Raw genomic sequence first — 14,485 nt, forward strand, 5'->3', positions numbered from 1 at the left:
CATGTTTTTTTCTAACCAACCTTTCCTCATCGTGAAAACAATACAGTGTTCTCAACGTTAATCGATAGTCCATTTAGTCTTCCCCTGAATATTTAGTGACCGAGTAGCGACCTTGAAATTCATATGGATTTTACTGGGCAAACATTTTTGGAAATACAGAGACTAGTCCGGAATTCCTTACACTGAACAGCGTTACATTATATACGCAGGTTGTTAAACACCGACGCAGTGATGTGGCCAAAGTTCTGAAGTATTTCGAATACGTACACGTATATGGTGCTGACTAGCCAAATACAGACCTATTATATCGAACCGTCGTGTTATCGTGTCAAAATACAATCGTATTGTGTGAAACAGTCGTGTTATCTTGTTCAAATCTGGTGCTGACTTGTCAAAATACAGCCCTCTTATGTCAAACCGTCGTGTTATCTTGTTCAAATGTGATGTTGAGTTGTCAAAACACAATTCTAGTATGTCAAACCGTTGTGTTATATTGTCCAAATCTGGTGCTGACTTGTCAAAATAAAGTCTTATTATGTCAAACCGTCGTGTTACCTTGTTCAAATGTGATGTTGACTTGTCAAAACACAGTCCTATTATGTAAAACAGTCTTGTTATCTTGTCAAAATCTGGCTCTGACTTGTCATAATACCGTTCTATTATGTCGAACCGTCGTGTTATCTTGTCCAAATGTGATGTTCACTTTTCAAAATACAGTCTTATTATGTCAACAAGTCAACATGACATTTGGACAAGATACCATGGTGGTGTGACAGTCAACACCACATTTGGACAAGATAACACGACGGCTTGACATAATAGTACTGCATTTTGACAAGTCAACATCAAATTTAGACAAGATAATACGGCGGTTTGACATAATAAGACTATATTTTGACAGAAACTTGTAGTTATTTAAATTTTGATTTTTATTCAACCTATTGAAACTTTAGTCTTTGAATAATGAAAATTCGGATATGGGTACATTGTGTGTGCTATAAATAAAACATGGCAGTCTCTACAAAACCGTATATAATATACTCTGTAAGATACGTTATATGTTATATCATTTCAAATTAAAACTATAAAACTGACAACTATCCAAAGAAATATTATTCCTTTGAGTGAAGGAATGATATAAAATAACCATGATAAGTTTTTTAATATGACTTTGCCTTTTAAGGAATAATTTATCATAAAAGTTAAAATAAATATATATAAAATAAACGAGATTAAGGATGGCTTCCTGTCATGTATGGTGTACTTGTAAGACAAACATATTCTTCCAAATCATCTCTGTATTTCCACAAGTCTATTAAGATCTTATTTACAGTGAAATAATTTGCAGTTCATGTGTGCAGAGAATGTTTCATATTTTAATAATAGGACTTGTACTGCTTTTTAACGTATCTTACAAAAGTATATCATGCATTGAAAAAAGCCCTTTATAGAACAAACTATCAAAGAATGACTGACTTGCCTTTCTTTAGTAATGAAAAGGTTTTAAAAGTCTAAACAAGACCACTTGCTGAAATAAATGGGAAAAAACAACATGAAATTGTTAACGTATCTTACATTTAAGCTTGGTGGCAACTAAACTCTTTTTGACTTAAGTTGCTTGCTAATTTAAGCATAAACTAGTTTAAATTATACATCATACATTTTGACTGTCAAATCCTCCCACGTTAACCATACTGGAAGGTTATTTTGACATTGTATGCCACTACAATTGTTAACGTATCTTACAGTGTGAATCTTTCTTAGAGAACAACTTTGTGCCTAGTCTGTTGCTCAATATCTGTGTTTAAAAACTATGAATAAGTCGATGCGTTATTATTGCAGTGGCTTTATCTATAAAATTACATTAATAAAAATACACAGTCTACATTCTGAACAAAAAGGAGAAGTTTTGCAAATTGCTGCACGTACTTATAAACAAATCACTTTATTTCATTGTTTATTCTGTTAAAGAATCCAGCTAGATCATGATCAATCTTTATGTGCAAAAAGTCTAACATTATAAGTAGCGCATAATGGTCGCCATATAAATCAAGTAAGATCACAATGAATTTTAAATAAATGTGATATATATAAATCGTATGAAATCTAACATTAGGAGCACTTTAGTGGTCAAGTTCTTTTTATGTACCCCACCCACTATAGTGGGGACATATTGTTTTTGCCCTGTCTGTTGGTTGGTTTGTGTGTTTGTTTGCCCCAACTTTAACATTTGCCATAACTTTTGCAATATTGAAGATAGCAACTTCATATTTAGCATGCATGTGTATCTCATAGATGCACTTTTTCAGCGGTGAAAAGTCAAGGTCAAGGTCATCCTTCAAGGTCAAAAGTCAGATATTTGTGTCAAAATTGCTCATTTAATGTACACTTTTGCAATATTGAAGATAGCAACTTGATATACATGTGTATCTCATGGAGCTGCACATTTTGAATAGTGAAAGGTCAAGGTCAAGGTTATCCTTTAAGGTCAAAGATAAAATATATGGGGACATAGTGTTCCACAAACACATCGCTTGTTAATTATATTGTTTGTGATTATTTTTATCATCTAAACTGTATGCAGTGTCAAGAAATGATCATGTACTTACAAAGTGACAGCTATTAGATATGGAAAATTAATAAAGACAGCGATCTTCATTTACAGAATTATATATCTTTGTTAAAGTCTACATTCTCCATGAAACACTGACTGTGTAAATATTTGTAAACAAACTGCTTTAGGTCATTGTGCATTTCATGAAGGTATACAGCTCATCTACTACTTAACATGTTCATTTATCAACATTACCATGTTTCTGCAGGTCATTCACATTCAAATTATTTCCTTATCACTGTATTCTTTCTTATATACCCATGGTGGAGCTCAGATAGAAATGTAAGATATGTTAGCAAAATTGTAAGATACGTTAAATACAATATCAAAAACACAAGGCCTAATACTCCTTCAAACTATACACATACTTACATTGTAATGTAATTTTGACCCTTGTAATATCAACCAAGCACACATTTACTGACAGAATAAAATCCATCTGTTAAAAGTCGTGCCCTAAACATAACATAGAGCGTGCAATATACGTTAACTTTATGTAAGATACGTTAAAGGGGCCTTTTCACAGATTTTAGCATATATTCAAGTTTATCATTAAATGCTTTATATTGATAAAAGTCAGTAAATCTAAAAAGCTTCAGTAAAAAACAAGAATAAAATTAAAGAAAGAAAAAAGTAACCCTCAACTGGATTCGAACCACTGATCCCTGGAGTAAAAGCCTATCGCCAAGACCACTCGGCTATCGGCGCTTATACAATGTGCGTTGATTTTATACTATATATAAGCAATGTTCGTAGTATCACAACATTTAACGACAACAACAAAACTCTCCAAATTATTCAATCTTTTCGCGTTGCAACGTTTTATAATTTTCAGGTTTTTAAATCGTCAAAACATGCAAATAATGGATATTTAAGAGCATGGTAAATGTTCAGTATTACTGTTTCCTCACAAATTTCATAACTACAACGAAAATTTGCGATTCTGAAACAATATTTTTCAATTTTGTCAATTAACCGAAACGTGAAAAGGCCCCTTTAAGCTAGTTTGTTACGTTTTATGCAGTAAAAAGCACACATATTCATTAACAATACCTTATTCTAAAACGGTAACTTATCTCAGTAATAACACATTAAATTAACCACTGGTCCAGTATCAAACTTTATATCAAGTTATAATCAACCCTCTACAACTACAAAACTATGGTTATTACCCAAGAACATGGTTCTGTCGAGTCTATCTAATATTAGTTATGCACATGTGTGGTTTAAAGAATCGAAATATAGGATTTTGACGAATAGGAAACTGATAACATGAAAGCACATTAACGTATCTTACCATAACGTATCTAACCAACATTTTTAGTTTTTATTGCCATCATAAGGTGTGTGGTTTTAATTGGGGTTTTAATTACAATACTTGTGCTATATCTTGTCATTATAGAGTAGGCGATTAAGGAATCTTAGCCTGGAATATGAAAGTTGTGTTCATTTAGAATATTAAGTCTATAGAGTGTTAACGTATCTTACACAAAATGTACGCAACAATTAAAAATTCGAATGTCGTCGATTTATGCTGTTTTAATTCTCAAATAATGAGTCTTATCACTATTATAAACATATAATGTGACCACTTAAAATGTCATATGCATATAATTCACACAATATTAACATTATTTCATACTAAATGTGTGATACCAAAATTTATTAACGTATCTTACTGCAGTTTACGGGACACTCATTTAATACGTTATGTGAACATTATGAGAATGATTTCAGTGCCCAAGTGCATATTTTTATGTTTTCTAGTTATGTTTCCTCCAGTTCACAGATAAAAAACCTCTCTAAATCACCAGATAATTATAGTTTGTGCCCCTTACACTTAATCTCCCATGCCTGGGACCTTAGAAATATTACATTTTAGAGGTAGGTGTCGTCAAATATCAACTTAAAATGAGTTTTTAATTCGGTAAAAAGTGCTTTATTCAGGTACCAACCATCTTTGTCTGTCCAAAACAGCTGCAAAATTTAGCAATTTGTGAAAATGTGCCTTTAATTGACAATGGGCGAAAAAAGACAGAAAGAAATGTAACAACATAAGACAGCTATGGCGTTCGATATGTTACCATAGTATCAGACTACATTCGGTTGTGACATGTAAACACAAGCACACAAATCAGAGTTTCGCATTTTTATACGTTAAAATACAACAGCTTAAGAACGTGAATAACTTACATTTAAGACATATTTGTATATGGACAACTTCATGTAGTGTGTTATATAATTAATGTTTATCCATTTAAGAGCGATAAACTTGATTGGCTAATGTAAGCTCAGTTAGAAACAAGAAATATCTTTAAAAAAGATATACGGCGTTGATTGTGGTTGCAGTTAATGAAAGGTAAAGACTTCAATGAATGAGATCAAAGATAGCGAATGTCTTTTTTTGTGCAGTTCTTAGCTGCAGCAAACGCAGTACGGGATGATACGCGGAGTTTTCGCGGCTTATTTTACATTATAACATCTTGCTGGTCATAAACGTATAGATACAAAACAGAAAACCAAAAGAAGAATGGAAGTGAATATAAAACATATGAGTCAACCGGCCACACGCGAAGTATCCGTATATATTTTAAATATTTATACGCGCGTTCTTCGAACAAACCTGTTTTAGTGGTTTGTCTGGCGTTGCTATTTGATTCGAGTTTTAACAGTATCGAGAATCATTGCGCTCATGCTTTATTCATTAGTCAATATGATGGCATAATTCTTGTTAAATTAATTAAAAATAATATTTATCATGGTATTGTTGTAAAACACATTAAGAATCTATTATTGACATACCATGATATCGCTGGATATCTTCATTTAACATCTGTCTGGTCGAAAGAAAATTCCAGTTCACCTAGTTCACGCTATAGCATCTTTATTATGTAACGATTATTTTCCTGGCCTCGAACTCCGATCAGCACATAGGGTAGAGACGCAGCGATGACCTGTATGTAAACTCTGACATTCACACACAGTGGCCGCAAATTGACCCGATATACCTCGCGAGTTGAAATGCAATGCATTAAAGTGAGTCTTCGCTTCCACTGCTCTCTGTACTTTAACATGTTAACATGTTGACAGGAATATGGAAGTTAGTAATAAATATGAGAAAATAGCCTTTAAGTGCAAACGTTCTCGCGCTGAAAATCTTCTGAAAATAAAAGGTGGACGCACAAACTGTATTGATGTCGAGATTGAGTGTAAAACTGCTCTATCTATTAAGCCTTTTCATTAGATATACAATTGTTTCATGCTGAACACGCAGTAAAACAGTGTTACAAAGACGCGGACAATTTTTCAATGTTCTGGTCGTATTCTCAAATCAGCCAATGCAGTCAATGAAGTGTATTCATCTGTACTTGGCCGCGGGAAGTTTTATTTGAATTCTATTGGACGCTAACAAAGGTCAGGCTAAGGTGAAAAGCTGGCTTAATACAGCTTACGCCGAAAAAAAATAGATTGGTGGAATAGGAACACGGAAGTAACGCGGTGGCATTGGTAAACGAAAGTAAATTCGTAGAATAGGAAAACGAAATAAATTATTTTTGGAACGGGTAAATGAAAGGAGAGAACTCGATACATCGAGGGGATATTATCCAGTCAGGATAGTTTAATAAACCTACCGAGTTATTCGTTAACACTACTGTTGTGCATCTCAGGGAGAAGATGTAATAAGTTGTGTCGAATGTTGTGTTATATGCAGCTAGATTCAGTTCTATCAGATAGATTCATATGCACAATATACAGATGAGTTTATGTTTGAAGAATAAGTAAGTCTTAAATATCTCTATCACATGTACCTTTTTAGATATGCTAGGTGTACAACATATGAGCATTGCTCTGGGAGAATGGGGTTTAAGGCAGGTGCGTTAACTCTCGTCCCGGATATTCTTAGCAAAAATCAAGTGAAGGTGGTAAACCTGCGGTTTGCACAGGCTAATCTGGGACGCGCACAGGCTAATCTGGGACGACACTGTACGCAATTGCATTAAACCCCCTTTGCACAGTGCACGGCTAATATGTTAGTGTGTATGTTTAGTTGAATTTGTCTTAATTATCCATTATCACCAGTACTTCAGTCATTTTACGGTGGCCAGTTTAGCAAAAGCATTTATGTCTCTGAAAAAGCTGCGTAAGCAGTACTAAGTGCACATATTTATGCCAGTAACTTGTCGTTAGGGTATGGACTTCGTGCTTACTTAATGATCGGTGAACATTTTTTCTTTTAAGCTCAGCTTTTCACTTTAAATAAGCTTTGCATAACGCCAGCAGACTTGAATGTATACATTCTAATATTTCATTAGCTGATAAGATAGAAATCCCCCTAAACTTTGGCCATATCACTGCGTCAGTGTACAGCGTATATGATGTGATACTGGTGTGCATGTCCATACGATAAATAAACACACATTTTAGCCCAGTTTAAATTACGCGTTAAATAGTCTCGTAGAATTTCAGGGTTAGTACTCAATCGTTATACATCGTCAGGGAAATATGCCATGTACTATCGATAAACGATGATTACACAGTATTGCTTTCACGATTAGAAAACAAACACTACCGAATTAGTATAGTCTCAGGATAACAGGGAAATCGTTTGATTATCTAACCACAACTGTTTGTCGTACTCGGTCAGCCCGTCTGGAAATCGTTCCTTAAAGCCTGAATAGGCCGTCGAAATTGCAAGTTTGCTATAAATATCACAATTCTATCGAAACGAATAATGCTTAGAATTTCCATTTACAAGACGCTATGAGATGTTTGTAGACCCGCGTCATGCGAAAATAGGTGTTATGTCTTATGCGGCCAGCGTTGCTATAGCCCAGCCAGCGCAACTCGCAGTCTGGCCCGAGACCATGAAGCCATGCGTGATGTTATAGCGGACAGCGTAGCGCTTGAACAGACTGCAAAATTACACAGGCTGGGCTTGAACTACGATAGCAGGAATGACATAATACCCATTTTCGCATGACGCGACTCTGAAAGTGCGATTTAAATGTGTCGAAAGAAAACTGTATGTTTATTAAATACATTTTTGTACTTACATATCATAAATATATCAATGGTGAAGAAAAACACTCATTGTAAGTCATTTACGAACACATTGTAAGTTATCTACCGTAGTACAATGTTTATCTACGAACACGATTGTGAGGTTTGAATATATGTGCACATTATAATATAAATGTCATGCGTCGGAAATGCGACTAACAAATGACGAAACATTGAAATAAAAGCTTTTTTTCAATTAAATTATTTAAAAACGTATTTTTTTAAATTTTTATTTCATAGTAACTTAAATGATATGTATAAATATGCTTAATATCTAGTTTACGATTTATTTTGTTCTAATCTACGAACAATTTCCTTAAAAGTCTAAGTGTGTGTCTGCGACACAAATCACTCGTATAAATGCAGATACATACATTTAAATAATTATTTGTGCTATTTTCTAGCCTAGGTGTAACACAAAATAGTGAACAATAAATATCATATTGTTTTAGACCCATTTCTAGCTCTGAATTCTCGCATGCGTGCTTCAGAATGTTTACGCATCGGATGACAATTACACAATCATGTTTGCAGTTTGCACAGGCTAATCAGGGACGAAAGTTTCCGCCTAAGCTGTGCGGACATCACATGCTAATCTGGGACGAAAGTTTCCGCCTAAAATGGATTTTTGCTAAAAAATACTTTCTTTAAACAGTAAATATTAAAAAAGCGGAAAGTGTCGTCCCTGATTAGCCTGTGCGGACTTCACATGCTAATCTGGGACGACACTTAACGCACATGCATTAAACCCCTTTTTCACAGAGCACGGCCCATATACTTAACTTTAAACACGTTAACTAAAAATCAAATATATTAATAAAAAAGAAAGCAAAGTAGTGTGTAACACTTACAGTGTACCAGGCAAGTTATATATCTACAAACAAACTCCCTTTTGTATGTAATATCCACTATTGGCATAATACAAGATAAGAGTGTTAAACTCGCTAGCTAGTTCGAATGTAGTAAGAAACCGAAAGTACTTTTAACTTAATAAAAGGGAACGTGAGAGATTTATGCCATAAAGGGACGTTACCAGGCCAGAGAAGTTTATTAAAACTTACTGAGTTATCGGCCTCGGTCATATAGTTGTCAAATATTCAAACAGAGTTTTGCGTTTTCGTCATAATGTTACTATTGCTTAGTCATGCACACTTAAATTATGTTCGTCCGACCAAAACGCAATTGGATACATACAGATGGACAATAACTGTATACGACCTTGTAAGTCGTTTTAATTAATCCAAACGTGTTCATATGATAAATGTTGTTTTATGTTTTTGGTAACCATCTGTGTTTGTTTGAAATAAATATGTGTAAACTATTAAATATTCAGCATATATTCACATCTTCTTAGTCCACGTAGCTGTTGATCACGTTTAGAAATGTTTCTGACACATTCATTGTATTAAGCTTGTCGCATGTTTATATTAAGTTACTGAATGAAGAATATTTTTATCGCACATGTTATGAAATGTTAATGGATGTTTAGTTGTTTAATATTATATTTAATTAAATCAAATGACAATTGTGTTCTTGTTTAAATGAAATGTGCTTAATTGTTGCGTTTTCATAGATATTTTTTTGTATAAAAATGTTTTATATATATTCTTATACTCACATTTGTTTTGATGTATCATATGTATTGTGTCATTTGCTCCATAGCAATTCAACTTTTCAAAAAAATTATTTCAAAGAAACGTTGCTGAAGAATGATTTTATCAATTCATCTCAGTAGTGGATTACATGATATGTTTTTACAAATAAACTGTTCAGTCATAAGCAAATACATAAGTTCGAATAAACAACAATTAACGGCGCTGACGTACGTTGTAAGTGAATTAAAATAATCCCTGTACATTTCTTGCTCGGTAATGAACATTCAAATATGATGCTCATTGTTGACTTTGATTTGTTTTATCAAAACTGATATAAAACATTTTATTAAAAAAAAACGTTTTCTCGTAGTAGTGCTCTTCAAGTAAAATGTGCACACAAATTCCCCTTTCCTTATGGTTATGTTTACATTACTGTTTTTAGTATTCGTGCAGTAAACTCTACTTAAATTGTGCTATATTTTGATTGTAATTGTACTAAATGCCTCATAGTCAGTGTCATTTACAATACGTATCGTTAGTGGAATTTAACCTTTTTTGTACGTTCGAAAATATTTAAGATAAATTTTCAAATCTGAAATAGTTCGACGAGTTAAAATGGAAGATTAACAATAGCTGTTCCAAGACAGGATGATCCACCTTCTATTAACACCACAAAAACTTATTTAATGCTGTATATAAGTAAATCTTATAGAGGTATAGATAAACCAGGTTTCCAAAGTCAATCTATTTAGTTTACTATAATTAAGTTTGCTTTACCATGTAATGTCTGCATCTAATCTGCCTACACTTTGCATGCCGTAATCCAATATCTTATTTAGTGAAAAGAAAATTCCAATTTAGCTTGAATGAACTCGATCTTGACAAGAAAGGAGATCCTACACAAGTTATACATGGAAACTATATAAACATAATAACTTATGATATATTATGCAGAAATACGTTTATTCTTTATTGAGTAAAAAATACACCGAGCAGAAATCGATTTTTACTTTATAAAGTATAAACATAATTTCAGTTAGGTGTCTCACCCACAAATACAATTAAAGTCAAGGAGTGGAAACAGTGTCGAGTTACGGATAAGTTTCCACTAATAAAAGCGTGATATAAGGCTCTGCAAACAAAGGTTCCCAATTTCTGCCAAAATGCCTTAAAAAATCAGTTCTAAAACCGAATGAACCAGGACTTTTGTTATTTACCATATTTTATAAACCAGCAGAAGCCTCTTTTAATGTGATTGGTCCTTCTATACTATTTAACTGTTTACATGAAAGTTTGGGTATTTTTAAGTAATTTTAATAATTATTTAAATTTTCATCGTAAAATTTTCATCTTGAGAATGGTATAGATTTTTATAGAATAATGCAGTTTCTTTTAAAATATCTGGTTAACTAATGCAATTCCTTCTTTATTAATTAAGTTTGTCATAGTTTTTGTCGTATGCTTGTATTGTTTAAGGTTACAAAAAAGTTATGGGAGTTTTTCATCATTATAAACCCACTCAGCTTTCGACCTAATAACGGACCATATTAATTTTTCATCATATATATTTTTTAGTTCTGTTTTCAAAATATTTACTTGTTGAATATTTTCATCAGTGATACTTTTTTTAAATTTCTTCGATTTCAAGTTTAATTTGTTGTTCATGATTGTTAGTCAATTTCTTTTTATATGAGCTGTAAGATATAGATTTGCCGCTTATTTCCATAAGTAAAGTTTTCAAAAAAAGTTAATCGTCAATCATGAATTGTAAGTCCTGATCATGCATTTCAAAACGGTATCATGATTGCAAATGGGGACCATATATTGTTGTTTCGTTTCGTATTTTTATATTAATAGTGTTTAAGTACTCGATATCACTTAACACTTGTCATTATGCTTCCATAGACCTTTGCCATGGTTAAAGTTAGTAAATTGTAAAGACATAATTATTATTGAGTGATAGGATTCGAAACTTGACAGAATATTTACATCGAGCACTGCTGGTAATAGAAGCGGTGATAACAAATTAAAAAATCAAGCCTAGCTTGTTGTAAAGGACTTAATCGTCTCCATGTGTATCGTTTTAAAGCAGGATAGTTAACTCTGAAAGGGTCGGAAAGATTGCGTTTATCAATATGCTATATAATCGAATGTCTTACATTTTTATTGTTAACAGTTTTATAATTATCATAATCAAGAGTTCGGTCCAAGACTAAATTAAATTTCCCACAAATAAAGAAAGCGTCATTACCAATCGTGTCATTTTCGCGAAAATATTGTTGAAGAATCCCGTAATATCAGTGTTGGGACCATAAATATTAATTATGGTTAATCTGGTTTAATCGAGATTTAAAGCCAGCAAAATAAAATGTCCTTGGTCATCATAATAAACGCTATGTGTTTTGTAATCAAGTTTCTTTGAAAGTTAAATTGCAACACCCCGAAAATTGAAAGAGCAATAACTCATAAACATTCCGCCCTCATTCTGAATAAGTAGTATTATATTGATAAAAAACAAAATGCGTATCTTATATACAAAATTTGTCACAATTTGCATTGTTTAGATATTGAAAGACTTGAAGTCTTTTCTTTTTACCTTGGATGCCTTTGCAGTTTAAAGATAATATTTTAAGGTAGCACATTATCAAGAAGCATGAAATAGTAAATTATAGTTTAATGTTAAAGCAAGTGACATGGTTTGAAAACAATACTAAGGATCTCCATACAAGGAACGAAAGCAACTTAAAAGTATAAAAAATCAACAAACAAACAAAAAAGTAATCTGAATACAATATTTGGTATAGCCGCTTGCTTAACATTACAATACATTTATGATAATATACTTCACGGGTATAAGGTTAACGTTAGCAAGCTCTGTTAGCAACTTATACATGTTATGCAATCAAACAGGGTTGCTGCGTTTCTAAATCCGCCAAAACCACGTCAACAAATGACGCTTGCTTGTGCATTCCTTTTTATCGGCGTCTCCTTGCTCGTGTGTACAACATCTAAACAGACAACTTTCTTCATTTGTAGTGACGTTGTAACCTAGGAAACGGAGACGCTTACACAGCAAACTCAAAATTCGCAAACTAAAGTCCCTTGTTAGGTGAACAACAGTATCAACTGGGGCAAAGTGACATGTTCACAGCACGCAGCAGAGATTGCAGTCGAATCGGTTGACTTCAACAGGATTGCGAACTTGCCATTTTGTTCAAGATCAGTTTTATTGAGCGCCCATAAAATCTGTTTTGCATAGAACTCGACGATATCTTTATTAGCTTCAAGTTCTTTGAAACGCTGAATAGGGACACATTGGTCAAGGTCGTGCAGATATTCATGTAACCCGTACTTTCGAGCGGTTTGGAAAGATTTCAATAACATTTCCTCACACCTTGAAGTGCCTTTCGTAGAAGCTACGTCCATATCCGGCAGTCGGCCGTCACGTAAGTATTCAATAATCAGTTTGAATGATTCTCCATCGGTGTCAAGGAAGAAAGATCCATCTTTCAGGACATGTAGAGGCACGTTTCCTTTTCCCAAGAATATGTCTGCAAGAAAACCTGCCTTTGCCTGTGTCATAGTTGACAGCAATGTCGTATATCTGTGTGTGCCGCCAACAAACAGCTCCAAGACATCCGGTTTCTGAATAGAAAACCGCAAAAATAAGTATAAACGTCTTGAACATATGCGTTTTCGCAGAACTGTCCAGCTCTAGTTTTTGTTTGGTATGCAGTTATAATAGGCTACGATATTAATTCTTATACGAAATTTATCACGGTTAAGTAGACGTTTTTTCAACGAAATGGTCAGTTCCAAAATAATTAATGTATTATCCGATAAACGTGTATGCACAATTATATATTGAACCTAACACGTTTTATTTTTTATGTTTTATATAAAGTGTTTGAGATTTAACAGACTATATTTTATATAAAAACAAATGTTTATATACTACCTTTGCGTATGTTTCTTTGACTGTTACTTGAACAGGTGCAATGGAAGAAATAGCATTGTTATTGTCTAATGAAGCATTGTGGCATTGACCCGATGTGACAGGTACAGGTGTTTTGGTGGAACCAGGATTGGATGGTGACTGGATTCTCCTTGTAGTTGCTGATGACGAACTGTCGAATGTAAACGTTTTATCCGGGTTCCTCAAACTTGCTTCGCCGAACTTTGGTTCACATTTGAATGAAAACGGTGCGTCTGTTGCAAGTGTCGGAATGGAAACAGGATTGGATAACGACGATGTTGTCCCTGTAGTTGCTGATAACGAATTGTCCAATGTAAGCGTTTTATCTGGGCTCATGAAATTTGTTTCAATGAAATTTGGTGCACTTTTAAATGAAAACGGTGCACATGTTGCAAGTGTTGGAATGGAAACAGGATTGGATATTGACTGGGTTATCCCAGAAGTTGCTGGTGACGAAATGTTTACTGAAAACGTTTGATCAGGGCTCCTCAACATTGCTTCACTGAAGTCTGGTACACATTTAAATGAAAACGTTTCATCTGTTGCAAAACGTTTTGAAAACAATCCTGGTTCTTCAGGCGAGATATGGTTTGCTCCATCGGATGATGGCAATGAGTTACATTGAAAGGACGAACACTCTGCTGACGAAATGCTTGTCAATAGGACAGTTTCCGAACCAGAAAATGATGTTGTTGTCTGCTGATCAAACTGTAACGTACTTGCTGCTATGGTATTCAAGTTGAGATCTGTAAAAGAGCTGGCGCCATCTTCAATAGGTTCAACAGACAAACTGTTTATTTTGTTTAAAACTGTGTCGGACGCTTCCCTCTCCAAAGTCGCAATTGAAGATAAACCCGAAGGTCCAGGTTTTACAGAAAATACTAACGATGCATCTGTAACGTTTTTCGTCTTGTGTTCTGTTTCATCCCCTGGATTGTTACATTCTTGTAAATTAGTAATTTCCGAGTTTTTAGGCGAATATCTAGACAAATCATCCGAACTTTTCTCGGCGATTGTTAGCATCTGCTGTGTTGGAATGGAATCAGGATTAGATAACGACGATGTTGTCATTGTAGTTGCTGTTGCCGAACTGTCCAATGTAAACGTTTTATCTGCGTTCCTAAAACGTGCTTCGCCGAACTTTGGTACACGTTTAAAAGACAACGGTCCATCTGTTGCAATTGTTGGAATGGAAAAACGATTGGATAACGACGATGTTGTCCTTGTTGTTGCTGATGA

General features: G+C 33.9%; 2 protein-coding genes across 9 annotated transcripts in view; one reads left to right on the forward strand and one right to left on the reverse strand.

The window, feature by feature from the left end:
• LOC127835450 (uncharacterized) overlaps positions 1-14,485 on the forward strand; it is a 354,496-nt gene that overhangs the window by 131,400 nt on the left and 208,611 nt on the right. The gene's annotated exons all lie outside the window — the stretch shown is intronic.
• Positions 11,930-14,483, reverse strand: LOC127835448 (mucin-3A-like). The gene is made up of 2 exons (XM_052361887.1): positions 13,229-14,483; positions 11,930-12,915 (listed from the first exon to the last, which is right to left on the reverse strand). The coding sequence occupies exons 1-2, from the start codon at positions 14,315-14,317 to the stop codon at positions 12,376-12,378; spliced, it is 1,629 nt and encodes a 542-aa protein (XP_052217847.1). The 5' UTR covers positions 14,318-14,483; the 3' UTR covers positions 11,930-12,375.

This window comes from Dreissena polymorpha, chromosome 6 (assembly GCF_020536995.1).
Source record: "Dreissena polymorpha isolate Duluth1 chromosome 6, UMN_Dpol_1.0, whole genome shotgun sequence".
In the NCBI taxonomy this organism is placed as follows: Eukaryota; Metazoa; Mollusca; class Bivalvia; order Myida; family Dreissenidae; genus Dreissena; species Dreissena polymorpha.

Bases quoted from the DNA above. Each gene is read 5' to 3' on its own strand.
- LOC127835448 (XM_052361887.1), bottom strand. From the start codon at position 14,317: ATGACAACATCGTCGTTATCTAATCCTGATTCCATTCCAACACAGCAG. The intron at 12,916-13,228 runs GTAGTATATAAA...TTTTCTATTCAG, and splicing joins TCAAAGAAACATACGCAAAG to AAACCGGATGTCTTGGAGCT.